Source organism: Stegostoma tigrinum, chromosome 14 (assembly GCF_030684315.1).
Source record: "Stegostoma tigrinum isolate sSteTig4 chromosome 14, sSteTig4.hap1, whole genome shotgun sequence".
Classification (NCBI taxonomy): domain Eukaryota; kingdom Metazoa; phylum Chordata; class Chondrichthyes; order Orectolobiformes; family Stegostomatidae; genus Stegostoma; species Stegostoma tigrinum.
This window is the reverse complement of record NC_081367.1, coordinates 35,693,067-35,717,395: the sequence shown is the minus strand read 5'-3', so window position 1 is coordinate 35,717,395 and position 24,329 is coordinate 35,693,067. Positions and strand designations below refer to the sequence as shown.

The window sequence follows — 24,329 nt, the reverse complement described above, 5'->3', positions numbered from 1 at the left end:
CCCTTCCAATCCATGTACCTGTCCAAATATTTTTTTAAATATTGTAATTGTACTTGCTTCTACCACATCTTCTGGCACTCATTCAAAATGCACACCACCCTGTGTGAGGAAAAATTGCCTCTCAGGCCCTTTCTAGATCTTTCCTCTCTCACCTTAAGCCGATGCCCTCTAGTTGGACTTCCCCCTAGGGAAAGGGCCTTGAACGTTCACTTTATCTATGTCCCTCATGATTTTTTAAACCTTTAAAAGGCTTCTCCTTATAACTCAAATCATCTGGTCTTGGTAACATCCTTGTAAATACTTGTTGTACAAATCCCTGCCCCCAACACCTCAACCCCCATTTACCTGGTTTTCCTTTCCATTGACCTGCCCTTCAATCCTGCTGCACACAATAGGTTCACTGTTTATTTCAAAATTTGCTTTTACTCTATTCTTCCAAAACTGAAACCAAATACTTGTTTTGTACTCACTGTAGTCTGATCAATATATTACCATTTTCAATTAATGCAAATCCAGATCTGCTCTTCTGTACTATTTAGCTTTTTGTCACTCAAGGAATGAATGGCCTCTGCATTCTTCCAACCAAAATGAACAGCTAGTATTTTGCAATAATGATCAACTATACTTGCCATTTTCAGCCCCATTTATGTTTTCCTCAATTTTGTGCAGTCCTCCACATTACTAGCCATACCACTCAATCTGATGTCATCCAAAAACTTCAACACCCATACATCTTCAATTTTTGCATCTTAAGTATAAAGTGACTAACAGTGGCCCCAAGTCAAATTCTATCAATGCTCTGGCCTTCTGCTTTACAGCCAGTCTTCCATCAATTCCAAGTCTGCTCAATGGTATTTATTGATAGCTTTCTGAAAGATTATATTTATAGTATCCAGTGCATTCATATTTTTATGCTCTCTGTTACGTTTTCAACAAATTTATTAAAGTTGGTTTAACTGATATTTCTCTTAGAAACCAATAGTGAGCTGGATTCTTTGGGGTGCTATGTCCCCTGCACTCTTAATTAGTAGTCAGCCAGGAGTCCACCCACACAAAAGTTGTCTGCCTCATAGACACTACACTTTTCCAGGTGTCAACTGGCTCAAGATGAGATTTTTGACCCAATCTGAAGAAGTTGTCCTACTTTAGGGAAGCATACCGCACCTCATAACCTCAGCAGAGTTAGGCTTGAGAACTATATACAGAACCTACGGAGATGAGGTTAGAGAAGCTGGTCTCTCTGCAAGTAAGATGAGGGTATCAGGAGGCCCCACCTGCCAGACTGAGTAAGGGATAGGGACGTGGAGGTGAAGAGGGGATGGTTTATCTAGTTTGAGTTGAGAGGCTAAAGGGTGAGGTTATCTCCAATAGGCATAGTGGACACCTAAAGGAGGTCTTCATAAGGGACAGGTAGTCAGAAGCCATGGTCATCAGGCAAACTGAGCAAGTGATGTGGCTAAACCAGTTAAATTTCAGAGGACTAGCTTGAGCAATGAGGATGAGCAATAAATACTAGTTGATCCAGAGGTATTCATTTCCCATGAATTAACTTTCAAAAAGCAGTGAAGTTACTCGAGCCATGACATGAAATCAAATACGTTTATCACAGGATGTGGGACAACTATGGCATATACTAAACCAGAGAGTGTACAGAATGGTACAGCAAATCCAGGCACAATACAAAACTGTCATCCAATGTTCAAGACCACATTAAGGAATCCAGTAGGAGTTCCAGGTCATCTTAACCAGCGAGTTTTGGATTTTGGGGATTGGGGGTTAGAGCGGGCAAGAGAGAAGGTCTGTGCGGGAGATGGTGATCATGGTGTTAAAATCAATTATGGTATTAGTGATGTTAATGGAGTCCATGGTAATCTCAACAATGTAATTGATCACATGACTCTGACATCAGTAAAAGAAGACATCAAGCTTGAATGGACATGTGACAAGAAATTTTACACATTACATTGATCGCTGTATTTAAGAACTTACTGTGTACAGATGTAAATTAAGGACTGCTACAGACACAAGCAGTCATTGGTGATAAGAGGCATGCAACATCAATGTCAGTCTATGTGCAGACACCCACAGCACAAGGATACTCCAGTCCAGTATCTCAATTTCCAGGTAGTCATCTTGACTTCAAGTACAAGATAAAGCACCCAATAGTGGGTGCCAAAGCCAGTGAAAATCTCCTGCCTGCAGAATCTGAAGCAGGAAGAATAAAATATCAAATTAATGTTCAAAAAGTGAAATGAAGTGAAAGAATGGAATACGAGATGAAAAGAGAAATAAAAGAAATAGTAAGAAAAAGATAAATCAGAATAATGAGCTAAATCCTGACATGTCTTGTTATGTATCATTTCCAATGAGTTTCATGGAAGATTTCTTTCTGTAAGACCCGGCAATATTTTTTGTCTTATCATCCCAAACCTGCTTCATTACCGATTTAAAATGCCCGATGCTAGGCCAATTCACCAGTTTGTCATAGTTTGTCACTACTGCCTGAACAGACCAGCATCCTTGGCACTGGCAACATCTTTAAATGACTGTGGTGCGCCATTCAGGCATTTTAAACAGGAGCTGTGTCACACAGTTTGTGGCATTTGCCCTGGATATGACAGATAAGGGGAAATAGGTCCCCCATTTTGCAGACAGGACTAGGAGGTCCTGCTGGACGGAATGGTGCAGAGGACAGACGTCCTCTTCCTCCAGGACCAGGGCAGAAGCCAAGACACCTGACCCGATCAGCCAGGCCCGAGGTTGCCACCAGGGTTAGGAAGATCTTAGCTGTCTGAAAGAAAGGCCAGCAATGTAGGAACAAGCTCCATGGCCTTTTTCTCTCCAACAGAGTAAGAGCTACCATTTACTTACTGCTACCTCACACTCAGTCAATCTCTGCAAATGCTCCCAGCTTCCACCAGGCCTCATGGGCTAATAATCTCACTATCATGACGAGCACTTTCTACCACTTGCTCTTACCATCCAATTCCTGCACACCATAAACGTTACATAGCCTCTGTGCTATTTACTCACTCACTCGGGGTACCTCACGACTTTTCTCCACCTGTCCTAGCATTAACTGCTGTGCCACTCATTTTCATTTCACTCAATCCCTTCCTTTCTCTCATTCTCGAAGAAAAAATCCCATAATAATGCAGAAAGAGCTACGATGGACGGTTGAGTGCCTGACTTTCTGATCCCTGCTCCTTATGAGGATATGATGCTGACCCTGATCTCTCCCCTAAGTGGATAAATGTTTGTGCCCATGCTACTAGACAGTATTAGAGGCTGTCTTTGACAGATAATGCTGGGACCTGCTGACTGTACAGTGTCTCCCGTCACTTGACTGAGGAGTACTCCACTCAGATTTTGAGATATGTCAATTTGCTTGCACCACATGCAGCGTATTTGCCAAATGTGTGGCTGACACATGCTGCCGGTGTGAGATTGACATGGCACAGTGCCGTAAAGCAACATGGTCACCCTCCTGACTGCACACAGCCATGACAGGCTGCTTGACCTTGTGCCTACACTAAAAGGCAAGTCAAGATAGGATTCTAAAAGCAGACTGGTAAGTTCTAGGTAAGTGCTTAGAAGGCAAGTGGGCAGCCCTGAAATGCAGCCTGGTGAAGTCCATGAGCTGGGTGCCTGTCCGTGTGCAAAGCATCCCTGCGGCAGCAGTGCAATGAGAGGTGCCGATGCACTTCAGAGTGCCGCATGGCAGTGTAGCAATGCATCAGAGATGTTTCATGATGATCGGGAGAAGCTTGCAGGTGTCTGATGCCTGCACCCTGTGGATGTTGTGTGAATTTCCTGAAGTGTCGGTGCTAGTTGTCTAAGATGGAAGTCCAGAGGAGCAAGTGATGAGCTGGAGTTGCCAGGTACGCAAGTTGACTTTCACTTTGGGAACTCTCTGTAAATAGCTTCTATCCAGTGAGTAGAAATTAGGAACGTGGATATTAATGCAGCCAAATCAGGCCGTAATAAGAATGATAATGAGTGATAATCCCCGACAATAGGCTTCCTGCTGTTCACTAGTGAGAATCTCATCACCACCTTCAGGAATTATTTAGAAAAATAAACCTGTTACTCCCAACATTGGGACTTGTGGCTCAACTTCTCAGAATTCTCCCAAATCTTCTCACCATAGACCTTATCGTTCAGGCTATGGAAAGAGTCCACCTTTTTTTTTCAAATCTCCGAAGGGTATTGAGTAAAAGAGTTGGCAGGTCAAGTTGCAGTTGTATAAGGCTTTGGTTCGGCTACATTTAGAGTACTGCGTACAGTTCTGGTTGCCACATTACCAAAAGGATGTGACTGCTTTGGAGAAGGTGCAGAGGAGGTTCACCAGGATGTTGCCTGGTATGGAGGGCGCTAGCTATGAAGAAAGGTTGAGTAGATTAGGATTACTTACATTAGAAAGACGGAGGTTGAGAGGGGACCTGATTGAGGTCTACAAAATCATGAGGGGTATAGACAAGGTGGATATCAAGAAGCTTTTTCCTAGAGTGGGGGACTCAATTACTAGAGGTCATGAGTTCAAAGTGAGAGGAGGAAAGTTTATGGGAGATATGCGTGGAAAGTTCTTTATGCAGAAGGTGGTAGGTGCCTGGAACATGTTGCCAGCGGAGGTGGTAGACGCAGACACGATAGTGTCTTTAAGATGTATCTGGACAGGTACATGGATGGGCAGGGAGCAAAGGGATACAGACCCTTAGAAAATAGATGACAGGTTTAGACAGAGGATCTCGATCGGTGCAGGCTTGGAGGGCTGAAGGGCCTGTTCCTATGCTGTAATTTTCTTTGTTCTTTGTTCTTAATAATCAAAACCTGAGGAAGTGATCTTCCCTAGTTTAAGAATACATTTTCAACGGCAGAGAAAGTGTTTGGCAGTAATTTAAGACTTATCACATTGTTAAAGTTCATCTACATTCGAATGAACAATCAATAACTTTTCTGGGATGTTTAGTGTTAACGACTGCATCTGCACACACCCTCCTTTTGTTAATGAGATAGTATTATTGTGAAGCTCTTAGAAGAGAAAGGAAACTTAAGCATTGACTTCCTGATTCCATTTTTTAACCTGTCTGTGTGTGGAGTGTTTGCTGCCTGTTTTTCTGATTAAGTGAGTTCTGATAGCTTCACTATTCTTCTTATTACAAAATGTAGGACAATAATTGAATAGATTTATTTCTATTCATAATAAGAATGCTAAATTATTTAAATGTGTCTTTGGGAATCACATAAACTTGCAAGTAATAAAAAGGCTGTTATCGACCTGGCACTTTTTATTTTGCTATGGATTATGTAGACAGTATTATACCAGGCAGTCTTAACTTTCTTGACATTTCTGAGATGAACACCCTTATATTTTTAAAATAGGTTTTATAATAGGGGCATTTATTTCACATCATTAAAAAATGCTGAAATATTAAAGGTTATGGGTATCAAACCTATGTAAACAATATTTGTTACAAAATATACATTTTATTATTTAAGAGTGTTTCTGCCTTATTTATAACTGTATGTAGTTTCAAAAGTGCTTCAATAGTCTTATGTTGAAATGATTCCATACAATCTGTAGTTCAAGTTTGAAGTTTTGGTTAGAGGTGGCATTATACTTCCATCAGGCTATCGTCCTGCAACCTTTTGACCTTGTTAATTTACCATCATGCACTTTATACCATTATTTTGCCTACAATTAACATAGTTCGCACAACATATCAAAACAACACAGTTTCTAACGACCCAACTTCCCTAGAAATGGTGTACAACAGGTTCTGAACCAGTCAGAAATGTGTACTCTAACTTCAGTCCAGCAGATAGCAGGTGTCATCGCACAATCTAGTAGTAACTCACTTCAGTTTTGCAAATATTTTTAAATGCCTCCAATTAGAATAGGGTCACATAAATACATCCATGTTGCAATATTCCAGGCAATAACAAGTTTTGTTCACTTTTGCTTGCAGTTGTTAGTAATTTTCTGCTTGAGGCTTGGAGAAGATTTTAAATTTGGCAGACTGCACTCAACAAACACAGCTGATTCTTACTGAATCTTTGGCAAAGTATCACTTTCATTTTGTTTCATGGAGGATTTCTCTATGCCAGGTCGAAGGACTTTCCTCGTGCTTTTGTACGAAATCACCTCATTAAATGTCTACTATGCTTCTACTGTGCCATTCTCATCTGATGCTGGCCAAATTCTCTGGCTCACCAGAGTTGGAAGTGTTTGCTTCTGCTAGAATATCAGCATCCCTGGCACAAGTACCATTTTGGAACCCCAGCCAGTCATGCACTGACAGTTCGACATTGTATTATGTTATACTACGTACAAAGTAGTCACAGTGACATTTCCTGCATCGCAGGCGCCTCCTTGATAAGACATCTGCACATTCCAACACTTAGCTCTTTTTAAGCACCAGGCCACACAGCCTACTTGTCATTAACCACATCCCATCTTTCCCCTCTCCATGTCACTGTTAGCCTTTCCCCTAAGTGCCCACTGACAATAGTTGGATAGTTTTACTGACAACTGAAAATGGTTTCATGGTCATCAATAGACTTTTAGTCCCATATTTTATATTGAATTTGAAATCCACCAACTTCCATGGTGGGATTCAAAGTAAGGTCTCACTGAGTCTTTAGATTTCTAGCCTCTCCTAACTATCTATTGATATTTGCAAACATGGAAAATATAAGCTGACCATTGGGGATTTGTCACCTGATGCTTCCATTTCCAACAAGGATTCCTGGATAACAATCAAGGGCTAAAATGTTTTTGTCTTGTAGCCCAGGTACTGCAGCAATTTATGATGCCTCCAATGCTACTAAGAACACAGAACACGAAGTGAACTCAAGACCATCCCAGTATTTTAAGTTAAATTTTATATAACACAACTAAGCCAATAGGGAGCAATTTCTCTTTCACACACCATTAATAATGCATGTTAACCCACAATAAAATAAAGTTAATTCTGTACCCAAAGGAATTATGAAATATGAGTCACTTGTTGTTCATCCGGCATACATTACTATTTGTTGAAACAGCTCCATTTGTAAATTTATGGTTAGCTCCATGTCAGCATTTCTGCAGCATTGCTGACAGCTAAGTTATATGATTAGGGTTCTGATCTCATAGGGCAGTTTTTTTTCATCTTAACACATTTTTAATAAATAAAAACATTGGCATAATGGAACAGAAGATTGACAGGCTTACTTCAGAAACTCTAGCACAAACATCTACACTAACACTCCAATGCAGTATTGAGGAAGTACTGCACTGTTGAAGGTGCTTTCTTTCAAATGAGATCTGAAATTGAGGCCATGTCTATTCTCTGTAAAAGATTGCATGCAATATTCAAAAACAGGGGAGTTATCACTGTTAACTTGGCTGATATTTACTCCTCAATTAGCAATATAACAAAAATTATCTGCTCATTATTAGATTGCTATTTTGGGGAGCTTACAGTATACATAATCATCTGCTCTGTTTTATTTTACATTACAACATTGACTAGATTTTAAAAGTACTTGATTAGTTGTAAAGCATTTTGAGATGTCATGAGGTCATACTGGTACTAGAGAAATGAAAGTCTCTCTTTCAATATCACATTGGTCTAGCAAATCTTTTACAGTGCTGCTTCAAGTATTATTCCAGTCTATAATTATGGAATATTTCAGCATTAGCATTTATTTGTAGTTCATTCTATTAGGGATACAATTGAAAACTTGTGTTTTCATATACCTAACCTTAAACAATTCAACAAAGATTACTAGCAACAGCAGCAGAAATGAGTAAAGCATTGCCAAGCTGAAAATGTCGATGTAAGCTTGGAACTATTCATTCACAGACCTGCCAACATTCTCATGATATCCTATATGCTAGCAAACAGAACAAAATTAATGACATATATCATAAAATAGAACACAGAGAAGGGGAACACTCACATGTACCTTCATTCTGAGGGGGCCATCATACAGTTCCATGATTTAAATAAATGATGGAAATAATTATTGTCAAGTTTTGTGATTTCAAATTATGGGGAATTGGCAGAAGCAAATACAATAACATTTAAGAGTCATTTAGACAGCCACATGAACAGACAGGTAATAGAGAGAGCCAGACATGGATGTGAGTTTGCTTGCTGAGCTGGAAGGTTAGTTTTCAGACGTTTCGTCACCATTCTAGGTAACATCATCAGTGAGCCTCCGGTGAAGCGCTGGTGTAATGTCCCGCTTTCTATTTATCTGTTTTTAGAATGGTGACGAAACATCTGAAAACTAACCTTCCAGCTCAGCGAGCAAACTCACATCCAGAACCTCAACCTGAGCTACAAATCTTCTCAAAACTCGCTAGACCCAGAACATGTGCAGGCAGTTGGTTCAGTTTAGAATGATATTATGCTCTGTACGTATATGGTGGGCCAAAGGGTCTGTACTTGAGCAGTATTGCTCTATATTCTATGTTATCATGGAACTCATTGGTGTACTAATTGCTAGATGTGTTACCATTAAATGAAATTTAACTCTTGATTAAATCCTTGATTAATTTTACAGAACAATAGCAATAATGAATGTAAGTTTCAGATGGGACATCTTAACATGCATTGCTGGAGACAATGAAATGAATGATATCATTCCCATTATTGATCTCATTCAGTGCTGCTCTGTCAGTGCTATTCAGCTGACAATGGAATCATGTTACATTAAGAGAGAAAACTGTAAAAACCGGAGACAGCAAGGCCACAGAGTCCTGCAAAAACATGGAAATACTAGAAAGAGATGTTAGAAAGTTAGTTCTAAGCATCTCAAACAACAGGCTGATGTTGTTTAGTGTCGTCTAGTTCATTATTTTATGTCATTGTGCAAAAGCACATTGTATTGCTGGAAACAATTGAGTATGATTGTACCTCTTGTTCTGTATGCTCAACTAATGGAAAATAAAGTAGCTCAATGATTCAAATCAAGTCTCACCTCACTAAGTGTTTATTTGGTTCACCTTGAGAGAAAAAGTGAAAGATAATACGTGCAGAAAATGGCAGTTTCTGGTCCTGCTCACAAGGAGATATTCGTAAAATATTCCTCAATGACGCTATTAAAAAGTGGGCATTGTAGACTGAGGGCCAATCATTTCAGAAAAAAAGCACACAGATCACTTATAGAAGTGAATGATATCATTGAACCTGAGAAGTGAATTATAAGAGATATGAGTTTAAACAACTATCTTTCAAAATTAATCAAGGGTGCTAATAATTAAGGTGAACATTCTGGTATTGTGTATAAATTCTCTTTCATGAATTTTAGTCGTGGTGCTCCACTTTCCGGAAGAAACAAATACTTTTCAAGTTTATATGTAGAGAATCATGTGTACGGATTCAGACCTTAAACTTCCTTACCTTAGCAATGGTTTCATGAAGATTAAAGTTGGGATCAAAAGCCTCAACCAACGACGCATCATTTAGCAGAAGTGCTTCCGATAGAAATCCTGGCCCCTATGAGAAAGCAAAATTAAATACAGCTTAAATAGTCCAATTAATGTTTTTTGATGAGATTTGTGTGTTATTTGGAATGCTTCAGAATGGTGCTTATTCTATTGTTTCAAACATGGAAGGTGTTTATGTACAACTGTAAAATCAATAACAAAAACATATTTGGTAACCTGAACAAAAGGCAGCATTCCAAGGTGCTTGGAAAGAGGCAGAGGAGCATGACATCGTGAGTCAATCCCAGAACTCAGTGTCTAGGAGACTTTGGGCAGCACAACGGTTAGCACAGCTGCCTCACAGCACCGGGGACCTGGGCTCAGTTCTAGCATTAGGTAATTGTCCCACCATCCAAAGATGTGCAGGTTAGGTGGATTAGCCATGCTAAATTGCCCACAGTGCCAAGCATGTGCAGGCTAGCTCAGTCGGCTGTGATTAGTTTGAGGTTACAGGGATAGGGTGGGGGTATAGAATTGGGCATCGTGCTCTTCGGAAGGTTGATGTGGACTCAATGGGTCAAATGGCTTCCATTTGCCCTGCAGTATTACGGACCAGGCCAGACCCTCTCAAAATTCCTTCTGAAGGTAGTCTAGGCCCTAACTTTTTCTTATTTTAAAAGGTGGTTGCAAAGTGGGTGTTCCAGGTGTGATGCAATTGGTCAAACCACACTGCTTTAAGAAAAAACATAATTTATCTGAACACTACAGTTGAAACACGAACAAAAGAAAGAGGAATTTAGAGTAACTTAACTCTTGGAAAACATAACTGACCCGATACAGCAACTTAACTAATTAACGGTTCCAATACATTAAAATCCCATAAACACACCTTTTGGCAAAAAGGTAAATTCAAACACAGATTTTTACAGGCAGGAGGGAACAACATCCAGCGAGATTTCGGAGCAAGTCAGTTGGGAATCCTTTACTGAAGCTTGCAAACCTTCTGGTGCTCAAGACATCTTGCGACTGCTACAGCTTAAAAAAAACTGGAAAACCCTGAACTGGGAGAACTGGCCACTCCCCTTCCATTGTTGAAGGGTTTTAAATTTGTAGCTCCCTAGACTCTACAGCACCTTTGCCTTCACAACCTGTCCAGAAAGAAAACTCAGGGCAAAATACAGTGTCAGCATTGTCACAGTAGGGACTCTATAATAACATGAACTGAAGGCATGACACCAGTAGTGGAGCAATTAAACCAGGGAATCTCAAGAGGCTAAAATTAGAGATAATGAGAACTGCAGATGCTGGAGAATCCAAGATAATAAAGTGTGAAGCTGGATGAACACAGCAGGCCAAGCAGCAGCTCAGGAGCACAAAAGCTGACGTTTTGGGCCTGGACGCTTGCTGACGTTTCGGGCCTGGACCCTTCACACTCTGATGAAGCGTCCAGGCCCAAAACGTCAGCTTTTGTGCTCCTGAGCTGCTGCTTGGCCTGCTGTGTTCATCTAGCTTCACACTTTATTATCTAGGCTAAAATTAGAGTTGTGCAGATATGCAAAATTGTGCAACTAGATGTGACTACAGAAATTGGAAGGGCTTGGCCATGGAGAGATTTGAAAGTATTGACGCGAATTTAACAATCAAGATTTGCTAGACTAAGATCCTATTAAGTCACTGAACACAGGGGCGATCGAGGAAAGTTAAGACACCAGCAACAAAGTTTTGGGTGGCTTGATGTTTAGGGAGAGTAAAATATGGCATATCAACCAGGAGTGCAATGGAATAGTCAAGTGTGGAGGTATCACAGGCATGGTTGATGGTTTCAGCAGTGGATAACTGAGATGGTGCATAGGAGGCCATGTTACAGTACACTGTTTTACAGGACACATCACAAATTATAATGGTACTTGTTTCTTAATCATAAAGCACTGTTATATTTTAAAACAAAGCTTTTGGAAAAACTCAGTTTGAGAACCAGCTTCCAGGGATGCACTTACAGCATCACAGATGTCTACAGCACTGAAAATGGCCTTTTGGCCCATCAAATCTGTATCAGTCAAAAACAACCAAATCACTATTCTAGTCCCATTTTCCAGCACTTGGCCTGTAGCTTTACATACTTTGGCATCACAGGAGTACATCTAAATATTCTCAAATGTTGTGAATGCTTCTGCCTCTACTACCTTAACAGGCAATGAACTCCAGATTCCCATCACCCTCGCATCTGCTCTAAATCTCTTGACCCTTACCGTAAATCTATATATCCTCGTCATCTATCTCTTCATCAAGGGGAAAAGTTTCTTCCCTTCTACCCTGACCAAGGCCCTCATAATTTTATACGTCACAATACATTCCCCCTTCAGTCTCCTCTGCTCCAAGGAAAACAATACTAGTCTGTCTGAATTCTCCCAACCAGCCAACAGCCTGGTAAATCTTATTTGTGCCTTCTCCAGTGTAATCGCATCCCTCCTATAATGTAGCTTCTAAAACTGCACACAATATTCTTGCTGTGGCCTAACCAACAATTTCCACACTTACAGCATAATCTCCCTAGCATTAAATGGATACTTTGGTTAATAAAGGCATACGCCTTCTTCACCACTTTATCTACCTGCCCTGCTACCTAAGAAACTGGCTAGCACACACATCAAGGTTCCTTTGATCCTCGGTGCTTTCCAGGGTTCCACTATTCATCATGTATTTCCTTGCTTTGTTTGTCCTGAAATACATTCATCTCACATTTGTTCAGATTGAAATTCATTTGCCACTGATCAGCCCATCTGACCTGTCCATCTATATCCACCTGTCATTTAAGGCTACCATACTCACTAATTCCCAACCCACCAATCTTCATATCATTCACAAATTTACTGATCAGCCCTCATACAATCAAATCTAAATCATTTATATATACCTCAAACAGCAAAAGCCCTAACACCAATCCCTGCAGAATCCCACCAGACAGAGGTCTCCAGTCACAAAATAATTCGACTGTCACCCCCTGCTTCTCTCCATTCAGCCAATTCTGTATCGAGTTTACCAAATTTTGTTGGATCCCATGGGTTCTTATCTTCCCAACAGTCTCACATGCAGAATCTTAACTAAAGTCTTACTATAGTCCAAGTTGACTATGTAAAATCCTCTCATCCACACACCTGGTTACCTCTTTGCAAAGTTCAAACAAGTTGGTCTGATATGCTTCACCTTAGCAAAACAATGCTGACAGTTCTTGATTAATTCCAGCCTTTCAGGTGCAAATTAACCCTGTCTGTCAGAATTGCTTCTGATAGTTTCCTTACTATTGAGGTTAGTCTGACTGGCCTGTAGTTTTTTGCCTTATCCCTTGCTGCCTACTTGAGCACTAACTTGGTATCACATTGGCTGTTCTCCCATCCTCTGGTATATGTCCAGTCATGACAGTCGTGGCCAGTCATGACAGTCTGATATGCAAATGTAGCCATCTGAACTTTTTGTTTGTTTGAAATACTTTTGTCAAGTTTTACAGTTACATACTAAACAAGCTGGGCAACATTTGACAAGAAAGGGATGATGGGATAATCTTTCAGGTCTTATGGCTTTTGCCAATTCTGACCAAGGTGTTGTTAGAATAACCAGGCCTGGTGCATACAATGCCAGGCCAAGGGAATCAATAACATGCAGTTAATGAGGTTAAGGCAGAAGATATGCTTGAAGAGCAACCTCAAGGATTGGACAATATGATTCCACCTGGAACCATTTGGTAACTCATTAAAATGAATCCTGATCGACTCTTGGTTTGCTTTGATTCCTCTCATGTCATTAAGTAGGTCGAGTGTCCCCTCGACACTTGACATGAATGAGAAACTATCTGCTGGAATGCAGTGGGTGAACTTAGTCTGTAGGGCATCATGCAATACTGAAACAGACTTCGTCAGTAACAAACATTGGTAGTGTTTTATTCCACTCATGGTATTTGAAGAAAGAATTTGAATGTGGAGACTCTTGGCTCCATATTCAGTCAAGTAGATTTCAGTTACACTATGTTACTGATCGTGGTTGACCTAAGTGCTGCCTGCTAAGCCTCACAAACTCCCTTTTGGTTTACTGAATGCAGCCAGCCCAATAGCACAAAGGGATCTTGATCAAATATGTCAATGGGCTGAAAAAATCCAGATGGAATTCAATCTGGATAAGTGTGAGGTGTTGCATGTCGACACAACAAACAGGGATAAGAATTGTACAATTAATGGTAGGGCCTTGGGTAGTGTAGTAGAGCAGCGGGATCTAGGGATTCAGGTACATAATTCTTTGGAAGTTTGTGTCAGATATAGGCAGCATTCATAAAGAAGCATTTAACATGCTTTCCTTCAATGCTCAGTCCTTTGAGTATCTGAGTTGGGAAGTCATGCTGATATTGTACAGGACAATGGTGAGGCCTCTTCTGGAACCCTGCACCAGTTCTGGTTGCCCATTAACAGGAAGAATATTAGTTGCTAGAGAGGGTTCAGAAGAGATTTACCAGGATACTGCTGAGTATGGAAGGTTTGAGTTGTAAAGAAAGGCTACATAGGCCAGGGACTTTTTCACCAGAGCATAGGAGGTTGAGAGGTGACCTTACAGATGTTTATAAAATCATGAGGAGTATAGCTTTAATGGAACTGCCCTTTCCCTAGGATGGGGGATTTCAAGACTAACAGGCATATTTCTTGGGTGAGAGGAGAGAGATTTTAAAAAGATACGAGTGGCAAATTTGTTTTAACACAGAGGATGGTTCACATGTGGAATAAACTTCCTGAGGAAGTGGTTGATGTAGTCTCAAGTACGATGTTTAAAAGACATTTGGTTAAGTACATGATTAGGGAAGGTTTGGAGAGATATGGGCTAGGAGCAGGCATTTGGGACTAGCTTAGTTAGGGATTATGTTCAGCATGAACTGGTTAGGCCGAAGGGTATGTTTCTGTGCTGAATGATTCTATGACTTGAGAATATTGACTAACACAGCAGCACAGCGCTGGGTGAGTTCCGTATCGTCAGTTGTTTTATTTATTGAGTGAGATGGCTATTCGGTCTTGCTGCTTACATCTGTGTCATCTCTAATTATTTTAGGATTGTTGGGCCGTTGGCAAACAGCAACTAAAAATAGTCTCAGAGAGATAACAGGAACTGCAGGTGCTGGAAAATCTAAGATAACAAAGTATGGAGCTGGATGGACACAGCAGGCCCAGCAGCATCTTAGGAGCACAAAAGCTGACGTTTCTAGACACTTCATGAGAAAAGGGGGATGGGGAGAGGGTTCTGAAATAAAGAGAGAGAGAGATGGGGAGGCGGATCAAAGATGGATAGAGGAAAAAGCAGGTGGACAGGAGACAGACAAGTTAAAGGGGCGGGGATGGAGCCTGTAGAAGTGAGTGTAGGTGGGGAGGTAGGGAGGGGATAGGTCAGTCCAGGGAGGACGGACAGGTCAAGGGGGCGGGATGAGGTGAGAAGGTAGGAGATCGGGGAGGGGCTTGAGGTGGGAGGAGGGGATGGGTGGGAGGAAGGACAAGTTAGGGAGGTGGGGACGAGCTGGGCTGGTTTTGGGATGCAGTGGGGAGAGGGGAGATTTTGAAGCTTTTGAAATCCACATGGATACCATTAGGATGTAGGGTTACACCTATGCTCGGTTCACAATAAACAACTGCACCTCCCAGTCGCAAACCATTTCAACTCCCCCTCCCATTCCTTTGACAACATGTCCATCCTGGGCCTCCTGCAGTGCCATAATGATGCCACCGGATGGTTGCAGGAACAGCAACTCATATTCCACTTGGGAACCCTGCAGCCCAATGGTATCCATGTGGATTTTACAAGCTTCAAAATCTTGCCTCCCCCTACTGCGTCCCAAAACCAGCCCAGCCCATCCCTACCTCTCTAACCTGTTCTTTCTCTCACCTATCCCTTCCTCCTACCTCAAGCCGCACCTCCATATCCTACTTTCTAACCTCTTCCCGCCCCCTTGACCTGTCCGCCCTCCCTGGACTGAGCTATCCCCTCCCTACCTCCTCACCTATACTCACCTCTACAAGTTCCATCTCTGCCCCTTTAACTTGTCTGTCTCCTCTCCACCTATCTTCTCCTCTGTCCATCTTCGATCCGCCTCCCCCTCTCTCCCTATTTATTTCAGAACCCTCTCCCTATCCCGCTTTTCTGATGAACGGTCTAGGCCCGAAACATTGGCTTTTGTGCTCCTGAGGTGCTGCTTGGCCTGCTGTGTTCATCCAGCTCCACAATTTCTTATCTAAAAATAGTCTGGGTTCAGTTTATGAGCAACATTGAGTTCAAGTTCAAAATCACTTGTTTTTTTTTGGTGGGGGGCGCGGTGAGAGGTTTGGCCATGACAGATACATAAAACAGCGCAAAATATTGCTCCTGTTTGTCACATGTTTGACATGATGTCATTTTTGTTGTGCCATATCAAATTAATGCTCTATTTGCAATTTAGAATTGTCTTGTAAACTTTTGAATATACTTAATGATCTTATACCCGTAATATCTAGTAAAATTGCATATGCAAAGGACTTTTTTTGCTTCTATGCTCATGACTTGGAATCACACGTTTCTTTTCTTGTTTATTGAAAAGCACAATGGATTCACCCAAACAGGAGAGTGTCTTCTGACATTGATGCAACAATTAAAAAAAATACAAATGAAAAATAGGAATGAAATTTACTGTCAAGATCAGTCACAAGGCACTCCAGCATTTCAAATATGGCATACAGAACTACAGAAGCCACAAAACCACATTTAAAGATTAGAAAATGCCTTAACTATCCTAATTTCTTCATTAAGTATGAGAAGACACAATTCTTTATAATCTATGATTTATAAAAGCTTTTTGAAAATAAAAGCAAGTTTATGGGTGATAAGTATTGGCAGTTATTAAATGCACTCACTGGTTAAAAAATAATAGTTCATAGCTAGAAATGTAGATTATTTGAACAGTTTTTTTTCCTGAAATGTAATTTTGTTCACATCTTTCTTTGATACATTTTCAGTAATAAGTTTCACATTTGAACTTTTAGTAAAAGTTTAGATGCATTTTCCCACAGATTTTTTACACGATGTTTACACATTACTTTCAATGAAAATGAAGTGAGTATGCATAGTCTTCTAAAACTAATTTAAGATTACTTGTACGTACAGATTTGAATAGCTTACACCCACCTATAGAGGACTATAGGCACCATTTTCTCCATGGTTCAGGTCTAGGAACCTTGGGTTGAGTTCTGACGTACAGTCGTGGACTTGAAACATTATCCTGTCCTTTCTCTGTCTGCAAATAATGCCTGAATTGCTAGATTTAATCAGCATGTTCTTCCTTTATTTCAGGATTTCCAGCATCTGCGGAATTTTGCTCTTTTTCTCTGGTCTGCATAAAATATATCTTAAACGTTGAAATACATCTAATATCACCATCCTTTGTTTTCTTATTTCTTTCTGGCATTACTGCTCTTTATCTCACAACTTGTGCCTTTAGATCAACAGGCCACTTTTTGACATTGTCATCTTCTCAGTAACATGAGTTGGCAAATGCTTGTTTAACTAGTACACACAGAAAACACCCATAGCCAGTACATTTCACACTGCAACAATGACCCTCATTTACTTCCCTGTGGAATAAAACGCAGGCTCATGGTCCTGCAATCATCAAAGATTATGGACTGCAGGTAATCACTGCCATAGTGGTGTCAGGGGTATTTAACTCCACTCTAACTGTGCCTTCTCATGCCAACCCATGTTTCCATTCACTGTGATTCTACTGCGCTTCACAAAACTGATCAAAATACAAGTGGTACCATTTCTTCTATTCCAAAGAACTTGAACAACTGATCACAAAAGTACTTAAATCTGCCATCCTGGAAAACAGTAGCCAATAGCCATGCAGGTAGTTTCCAAATGCAAGAAATTGAGAGATTGATGTGGCATAAATCACACCACAACTAATCACTGACCCAATAGTAGAGGCCACTGGCTTCAGTGTCCCTTCTAAGACAATGAACTGCGTTCAACTGAATCCACGTAAGATATGAAAAGACACTGCTATGAACTCCACAAGTGGATGGTGACGAACAGTTTGGGATTCAGGCCACATGTCTGAGACGATCAACTTGGTCACTATGATCTGTAGTGGGAGGCACCTAATTTCTCAATTGAGCAATTCAGGAGGCTATCAAATGAATGAGTACTAATTTAGAGATCCCATTAACCTGTCAGATTAAAATAGTAGCATCCCCTAGCTGCAAAAGCAAAATGATAGCAGCAACATCATCACAATGTCAATAATACGATACACTGCTGCTGTTCTTTTGGATAATATACCACCAGCAGGTCAATGATTTACTGCAATATCTATCATGTTAGAGATATTTGAGTACCATTACATACTGAATTGTTATATTATTTTCCAAAAGTATTTATATTTTATTGAACCGGCAAATTAGTTGATTTCCATATAGATAATGTGGTTTAGAAAAACAGGGTTAACTCACTTACATAAGAATTTACTACAAGAATAAAATGTTGTGTAAAATCAAGAGTCAAATGATGGCACTGAATGAGTACACACGCATTTACCTGAATAATTATTTAGAGCTCGGGGGTGTCTCACTATGCATCACCACTTTTCTACATGAATCAGTTGGTTTCCATTGTTCTCCATTTTACTGTAATGGAGTCATTACAAATGTCTCTGTTACACTAGGATGATATCTTATAAAGTCCTTTGCGATGTAAGTTCTCGCTTTGACTTCTGAATAGTCCAAGTATCTGGAATATTCTTGGAATCTTGACCACGTGAATCTATTATCGATTAATCTATTATCTGTGACATGGCATGAATATACAGTCTTTGTTTGTATATAATGCATTAACCAAACAGCACTCTGCTATGGAATCCTGGTTTACAGCTGTCCTTGCTGCAGGACAGCACAAATAATGGCAGAAAACTGCTGATATTCACTAAGGCTTTTGACTTACTTTTCACTGCAACATTACTATACAATAATATTTGTGACACATGCTTGAGATGAATCACTTTTAGTTTCACTGACTAGTTCAGACAAAGTCTGAAAGGCATAGTCAACTTTCAACTGTACTTTGTAATTCCCTTGTAATTTCCAAATCTGGCTTTAAGAATTGGAAAAATGTTAAACAATACTGAATAATTTCTTTCTTGAATAAATAATAATTAACTACCCTATAATATTTTGATTTTGAAGTAGAAATTCAGCCTCAATCTTCCAAGAATTCCTGAAGATGTGCTATTTTGCACACATTGAGATGATAGATATAAGAAATAATCAAGGGAAAGCTACATATGTTCACACACTGAGGCTTGTCGATACCTTCCCCGAATAGAGATAACCATCTCAGTAGCAGTAAAGCCTGCAGTAATAAACTCGTTCACAGAGAAACGACATGATAAGGCAATAGCAAGACTTTAAGATGCAAATTTGTGTTAACAACATGCATTTTACATTGAGCCAATTAATCAGTGATGTCAGACAATTAACTGTCAATATGTATATAGTGAGATCATGATATCAGATGAAGGACATTTCAGCAGCAGTGAATCACAATTAAACAATTGTGAATCTGCACTCAAGGTTATAAGAACACACATTGTTCTTTCATATGGTAAAATTCAAGGTACGGCATCTTTCAGAAATCACATTTTAGGATGAACACAAGGGATATAAATGCTATAGGAAGGACAGAAAGAAAGGCAAGAGAAGAGAGGGAGTCAGAGACAATGGGAACTGCAGATGCTGGAGAATCCAAGATAACAAAGTGTGGAGCTGGATGAACACAGCAGGCCAAGCAGCATCTCAGGAGCACAAAAGCTGACGTTTCGGGCCTAGACCCTTTCTGATGAAGGGTCTAGGTCTGAAACATCAGCTTTTGTGCTCTTAAGATGCTGCTTGGCCTGCTGCGTTATTCTAGCTCCACACTTTGTTATCACAGGAGACAGAGTAGTGTTTTTGCTTAGGGATAATGTTACAGCTGTATTTAGAGAGGCTATTCCTTGCAGATTGTCCTGTGAAATTATATGGCTGGAACTGAGAAATAAGAAAGAAATGATTGCCATGCTGGGGCTGTCTTATAGGCCCCACCGATAATCAGTGGGAAATTGAGAAGCAAACATGTAGGGAGATCTCAGTTACTTGTAAGAATAATAAGTTTATAAAGCTAGGGGATTTTAACTTCCCAAACATAGACTGAGACTGTCTATGTTAGGGGTTTGGATGGTTAAGGGGAGGAATTTGTTCAGAGACAGCATGTTCCTCTTAGTGTGAATGGCAAGGCTGGTTGACATAGGGAATGCAAGATGACACAAGAAATTGAGGCTCCCGTCAAGAAAAAGAAGGAGACATATGTCAGCTTTGCTACCCGGAATCAACGAATCTCAAGAGAAATAGAAGGGCAGCAGGAGTATATTTAAGAGGGACATCAGGAGGGCAAAAAGGGAGCATGAGAATAGCTTTGGCCAAAGAGATTCTGTAAGTACATTAAGGGCAAAAGAGTAACTAGGGAGAGAATAGGACCCCTTAATAATCAGTGTGGCCGTCTCTGTGTGGAATCCCAGGAGATAGGTGAGAGACTAAATGAATATTTTGCGTCAGTATTTACTGTGAAGGACATGGAAGCTAGGAAACGTGGGGAAATACATAGTGACATCTTGAAAAGAGTTCATATTAAAGAAGAAGTGGTGCTAGAGGTCTTTAAACACGTAAATGTAGATAACTCCCTGCGTCCTGATCAGATATTTCCTAGAACTTTATGTTAAGCTTCGGAAGAGATTGCTGGGCCTCTTGCTGAGATATCTGTACCAATGACAGCCACAGGTGAAGTGCCAAAAGACTGGAGACTGGCCAACACAGTGCCATTATTTAAGAAGGAAAAGCCAGGGAACTATAGGCCAGTGAACCTGATGTCAGTGATGGGTAAGTTGTTAGAGAGGATTCTAAGGGACAGAATTGACATGTATTTGGAAAGGCAATGACTCATTAGGGATAGAACACAGCTTTCAGCATGGGAAATCATGTCTCACTAACATGTTTGAGTTTTCTGAAGAGATGACAAAGAAAATCAATGAAGGCAGAGCAGTAGACATTGTCTATATGGACTTCAAAGTGTTTGATAAGGTCCCGCTTGGTAGACTGGTTAGGAAGATTAGATCACAGGGAGCCCAGAGGAGGCTAGCCAATTAGATACAAAATTGACTTGAAGGTAGGGGACAGAGGGTGGTAGAGGGTTGCTTTTCAGACTGTAGGCCTGTGACCAGCAACATGCCACAAGGATCAGTGCTGGGTCCTCTGATTTTTGTCATTTTGGATGTGAATATAGGAGGAATGGTTAGCAAGTTTGCAGCTGACACCAAATTTGGTGGTGTAGTGGACAATGAAGAAGGTTATCTCAGATGACAATGGGATCTTGATCAGATGGGCTAATGGGCCGGCAAGTGGCCAATTGAGTTTAATTTAGATAAACGTGAAGTGTTGTATTTTCGTAAGGCAAACCAGGGCAGGATTTAGAAAGTTAATGGTCGGGTTCTGGGGATTGTTGGAGGACAGCGAGACTTAGCGGTGCGGATACATAGATCCTTTGAAGTGGAGTCACAGGTAGACAGGGTGGTGAAGAGGGGGTTTTCTACGCTTGTTTCCATTGGTCAGAACATTGAGAGTGGGAGCTGGAATGTCATGTTGAAGCTGTGCAGGCATTAGTGACCATAGTAGTATGCAGTATTTAAAATACTGCATACTACTATGGTCACCCTTCTAGAGGAAGATGTTGTTAAACTTGGGTGGGCTGAGAAAAGGTTTACAAGGATGTTGTTGGGACTGAAAGGTTTGAGTTATAGAGAGAGGCAGAATGGGGTGGGCCTTTCTTTTTAAATCCCTGGACCGTTAGAGGCTGAGGATTGACCTTATAGAGGTTTACAAAATGACAAGGGGCATGGATACGGTGAATAGCCGAGGTGTTTTCCCCAGGGTAGGTGAATCCAAAACTAGAGGGTAAAGGTTTCAGGTACAGCAGAAAGATCCAAAAAAGGATCTGATGGGCAACCTTTTCAGGCAGAAGGAAGTGTGTTTATGGAGCGAGTTGCCAATGGAAGTGGTTGAGGCTGGTACAGTTGCAACAGTTAAAAGGCATCAAGATGGGTGCAAGGACATGAAGGGTTTAGAGGCATAAGGGCAATGGACTAGGTTAGATTGGGATGTCTGGTTAGCATGGATGGGTTGGACTGAAGAGTACGTTTCTGGATACATTAACATTGTTGTATAACATTCCAGCAAAAGAATAGATTTTTCTTGTATAACTGGCATTTCTCCTGAAATCCCACTTGGTGAGCTCAACAAGCAGAATGAAACCAATGCCACTGTGTGCACTGACTGCTCTAGGGGCTTCACTGTCAGATTGGGATTAATGTCTTATTTCAATAAAGTGAGGCACATCTTTACCTGCAGGTTAACAAAGTGTGGAGCTGGATGAACACAGCAGGCCAAGCAGCATCTTAGAAGTAGGAAAGCTGATGTTTCGGGCCTAGTCCCTTCATAAGAAAGGGTCTAGGCCCGAAACATCAGCTTTTGTGCTCCCCTGATGCTGCTTGGCCTGCTGTGTTCATCCAGCTCTACACTTCGTTATCTCGGATTCTCCAGCATCTGCAATTCCTATTATCTCTTTACCTGCAGGTTAATGTGGCCTGTGGATGTCCCAATCTCAGTGAACAGTGAAATAAATCTGACTTTGGATAGCATTGGTTGATTTCTTTGTATTGTTATTGTTTTCATGTCCACATCTAAATGGTCTTACATTTAAAAGTGGTTAGAATTGCATGCAAATAGCTTTATGGCTTTTTCAATCAACTGCAGAAAATTGATATATAAAATTGTTCTGAACATAATCACCTACCGATTATTCAATGGGTATAATTTATTAGTATAAAAATTTGCTCTGCATAATGTGGATAATTTACATAGACCAAGCTAAGCAATCGATAATAACTATTCACCCTCCCAGCCTGATCGTTAGCAACTCCTTTGTCTGTCCAACTGTCTTTCTCTCTCTTTAGGCTCTATCCTATCGTTTACTCCCTAGCCCAATCCCCTCCCTTTTTTTAAACATATAAACTGAAGTTTTCCCAGCCACCTTCAGTACTGAGAAAGGGCCACCAGACCCAAAATATTAACTCTCTTATTTTCTTTATACGTGCTGCCAGACCTGCTGAGCTTTTCCAGCAACTTTGTTTTTGTCCTTGATTTACAGCATCTGCAGTTCTTTTGGTTTTTACTCCATAGTACATGCAGGTTTTACTAAATTATTACAAAACACATCACTAAGGGAGAAAGTCCAGTTTGCCCCACATTATCCATTTTTAAAAAACTACTTCCCCACAACGGCCTAATCTTTCTTCATTGAAATACCTCTCAGTTTTCAGAACAGCTACTCAAAGAACTCCCTGAGAGTCCCCTTGATTCAATAGTGGCAGTAAACTGTGCAGATCTTTGCTGAGGCCCTCGCAGGAGTCCCCTCACAGTGACAGCAGTCTGATATTAATCCAACATTCTGACTGATTGCTTGGGGTTGGTGCCACCAATGTTGATCAAGATAGCAGCAGAGTAGGATACTCCAACTGGAGCTCTTCTGCTTCTTCTGTTTCTCTTTTCTCCCCGTTTGGTCTCTCAGCAGCTCGTGGAGGGTCCCAGGCCTTGTCTCTTAGCAGCTCTTGGCCCCATCTCTTGGCAGTATGTCAGTCTGTCTCTTGGCGGCACTTGGCAGTGTCACAGCTCAGCATGGGAGTGGACCCCACCTGGGCATGTTCCTGAAGTACGGGGCAGAGAATGGTCCAGCAGCAGCGATGGCATCTGTGGCGATGTCGATAACAGACAACTGAGGTCTCCCGGAAAGCGAGATAATGGAGGACTCAAAGATTGTTCAACTTTTAGCTTGCTCCTTTGTTTTCCTAATTTAAGCTACAAAAAAACTTAAATGCAAACTATAATCTATTTCTTTATTTTTCTGCTATTCTATGAAATAATGCTTAACTTTTAACTCTTGCTTCTCTTACTACTTTGTGCCTAAGCTTTTTTTTGTACCTAAGATGGTGCCATGTGTGGTGAAATTATAAACTTTTCACTATAGTTTTGTATTTATATACTTGAGTGCACGTGACAATGAAATCTAAAATCTGAAAATCTAAAGGATGCTCCTATCTTGGCCACACAAATGAGCACGTTCCTGCAGCTTGGCATGTGTTACTTACCTTCACATGGATGGGGGTGGGGTTTGGGAGGAGAATTTTGCTGCACCTGCACGAGAACAGCTGCATAGCCTGTATATTCAGCTGCAGATAGTATAAAATGGTGATGTTGCCCTATCAATTACTTTGCAGAAATTAAACTCAAAAGAAATGAACACTATTATACACAGTTAATATGACAAAGGAGCTCTTTACAATATTGAGAAATAATCTGTGAGTTATTTATAATATCCGGTTAGTAATATCCAGTAGTTATTTGCTAGTAATCTTTAATGGTGTTTTGGTTCACAGGATATCCCTATTTCAACAATTCAGTCTTCTAATTAGTTCATAGCAACTGGAAGTCAAATGATTTGCATGTTTCAAACACTAGGTTACTTCTGAACATTCTTTGATTCAATGCCACTATTTTTATTGGGAAAATTGCTACAGATCCTTTTGTAACTTTGACCAAATTCTTTATCTCTTTAAATCCCATGGTGCTATTTAATTGCTCATTTATCTGCCTGCTAAATAAGTTGATCCCCTATAATTACAGTATGGTGCATCCTACTGAGCACTGATGCTTTTCTGAATCTGATTGCCAATTTTCCCATTTGCTCTTTAGTTCCAAATGACTGTTTTAGATTA

General features: G+C 40.6%; 1 protein-coding gene across 3 annotated transcripts in view; it reads right to left on the bottom strand.

The window, feature by feature from the left end:
- Positions 1 to 24,329, bottom strand: part of LOC125457683 (inactive N-acetylated-alpha-linked acidic dipeptidase-like protein 2) — an 823,004-nt gene that overhangs the window by 78,739 nt on the left and 719,936 nt on the right. For all 3 annotated transcript variants that reach the window (XM_059651091.1, XM_048542236.2, XM_048542239.2), the window contains one exon: positions 9,396 to 9,491. In XM_059651091.1, the coding sequence (XP_059507074.1) occupies positions 9,396 to 9,491 (96 nt within the window). The remainder of the gene's footprint in view (positions 1 to 9,395; positions 9,492 to 24,329) is intronic.